Below are 2,218 nucleotides of genomic sequence, written 5' to 3'. Positions count from 1 at the left end.
TAAACTGTATGTTTATATTACTCATCACATGTCTGTTACTTACGGTGAATTCATTACATACTAAGAAACCCAATCTGGTTCTTATACACTAGCTAACAAGTCCTTGATTCTTTGTGTTTATTAGTTTGGCCAAAAAAGTTCCTTAAACACAAAATATTTACATTTTCCTCATGAGATTGGGGGCATTGCTAAACATAGTCTTTTCCTAACAAGGTGTTTAAAAATTCTGCACGACATACTGGCATAATCTTTTCTTCCCTACACTGTGAAAATAACTGTACTGTCAGCCATTACACATTCAATGAACATTATCCAACTAGTTCACAGACATTTCGTTACTCTAAACACAATGCATGAGGTTAAAATTCAAAACACGTAAAATACCTTAAAAATAATAGGGAAAATTCCTTCTAAAAAATATACAGTATATTGTGGCCATAAATTTTTACAGATTTTTTTTAGAGTGGTACTGTGATTTAATCTATGAGTACATGGCTTCTCAGTAGCAGTTAGCTATAGGTAGAATCAGTCTTAGTTTTCAGATTCAAATTAGACCAATTCTTTTTGTATTGATTTATAAAAGTTATGACCAGTTTTAAAGAAAAAAAAAAGACTAACTTGTAAGGCTTAAGCATTTTATGCAATGAACAGCCTAGCCAAATTTATTTGACCACATGTCACACATAAAGTATGCTCTCTCTGTGTATTTAAGACATTGTGTCAATTCAAAAGAAGCTGAACTTTTAAAAACACTTTCATTTTTTCATTTGATACATCCTTTTCCCGTGTGAACAAGCCTGTATGTACTAAATTTGGATGGTCTTCTTTTAGTGACAGGTCATTTCTGCTTTTTTCCCTGTGACTGGTGAATGCACTCCTACAGACTCAAATGAAAATGTATTCACAGTTTTGTTATTGTCCCCTTCCTAACTATGGCATTTCTGTAACGATTTCACATATATTGTCAGAAATGTGGATATTTCCGTGTTCACCCTTGATTTGTGATGTTGAGATATAGACATGCAATCTTTATGTGTTCTTTCCTAAGCTCCTGTTTTACTTTTTTGCACACACAGGGCAAAAAGCAGAAACATAACTAATATTTTCTTCAGGGAGCCAATGACCAAGACCATTAACACAAAAATAATTTTTTTATTTGAAACTTTCATCTGACATTTAACAACAAACAGAAGAACATCCAACAACAGTGTTTTTAAATAAAATTAAACTACTCATAACATAATGTGTAAATATAATATATAAAATATTCTATTGTAATAAATGAAAGAATCTAACAGCTTTTTTAATAATAGAGTCCACTGTAGCCCTGGCAACCTTCACACATTTTACTAAGAGCACTCCTAAAAAGAAGAAACATAAATAAACATTACCTAATATATATTTCTTAATTTTTTTTAATAAGATGTGAAGCTCAGGTCTTTCATTGTTATTTTATTGATAAGAACTCACCTGGGTTCTGTTTTGTTTTTTTTGCAATTCTATCAATGATGAACTTGGTAAACAATGACTCTTGTGTTTAAAACATCTTCGACCTTCTTGTTTTTTTTCAGCGTGACACTGTTCATACCCATCATCAGGTTATTTTAAAGAGAATCTAGATTGATAATGTATTAAATCAAAATTAGAAATAATAAGGTACTTACACAACCCTCCAGATTTTTACAAGATGGACTAATAGGGTGAATTTCAATTTTCTCTATTAGCTTTGGCTTCACCATATTAAGACCAGCACCATGACATAAACATCTTTGGATTCCAGTCCCAGGCTTCCCTGGAGGATGATAGAAATAAATGAATGAAATTATTATTTTGAAACAATGAAGCAACAGATTGTGCTGAGTTAGTAAAATGTTTAAAAAAATAAAAGCAAAAACAATCTTACCTTCAATGGCAACAATGGCCAAACTGACAAAAACAAGCAGAGCTGCCACAGTCTTCATTGTTTTAGTCTCTTGAAGGTCTTTACTTTAAGCCACTTGACTGACCAAATGTGAATAAATGAGCTGACTGGCTTCATTTTATATAGGCTACTGTACATCAGATTCTGGGATTTCCCTGTTTGCTGCTCTAGTGGAGGATAAGATGTGTCTGAGTTCCAGTTACTCTTTCTATTACTCAGTTTCAGGGAAATAAACTGTGCAGTGATTTCATCATTTTGTTTGGGTTTTAAGTGCCATCTCATCCGGTTTAAATGGCA

General features: G+C 32.4%; 1 protein-coding gene across 2 annotated transcripts in view; it reads right to left on the bottom strand.

The window, feature by feature from the left end:
• Positions 1–2,061, bottom strand: part of LOC109063003 (C-X-C motif chemokine 11-1-like) — a 6,820-nt gene extending 4,759 nt beyond the window's left edge. The window contains exon 1 of one of the 2 annotated variants that reach the window (XM_042724437.1): positions 1,904–2,061. In XM_042724437.1, coding sequence (XP_042580371.1) covers positions 1,904–1,961 — 58 coding nt within the window. In that variant the 5' untranslated portion in view covers positions 1,962–2,061. The remainder of the gene's footprint in view (positions 1–1,903) is intronic. The other variant, XM_019080088.2, reaches the window with a different exon arrangement.
• Positions 2,062–2,218: the final 157 nt, after the last annotated feature.

Source organism: Cyprinus carpio, chromosome B5 (assembly GCF_018340385.1).
Source record: "Cyprinus carpio isolate SPL01 chromosome B5, ASM1834038v1, whole genome shotgun sequence".
NCBI classification, from domain to species: Eukaryota; Metazoa; Chordata; class Actinopteri; order Cypriniformes; family Cyprinidae; genus Cyprinus; species Cyprinus carpio.
This window is presented reverse-complemented; position numbering and strand designations above follow the sequence as displayed.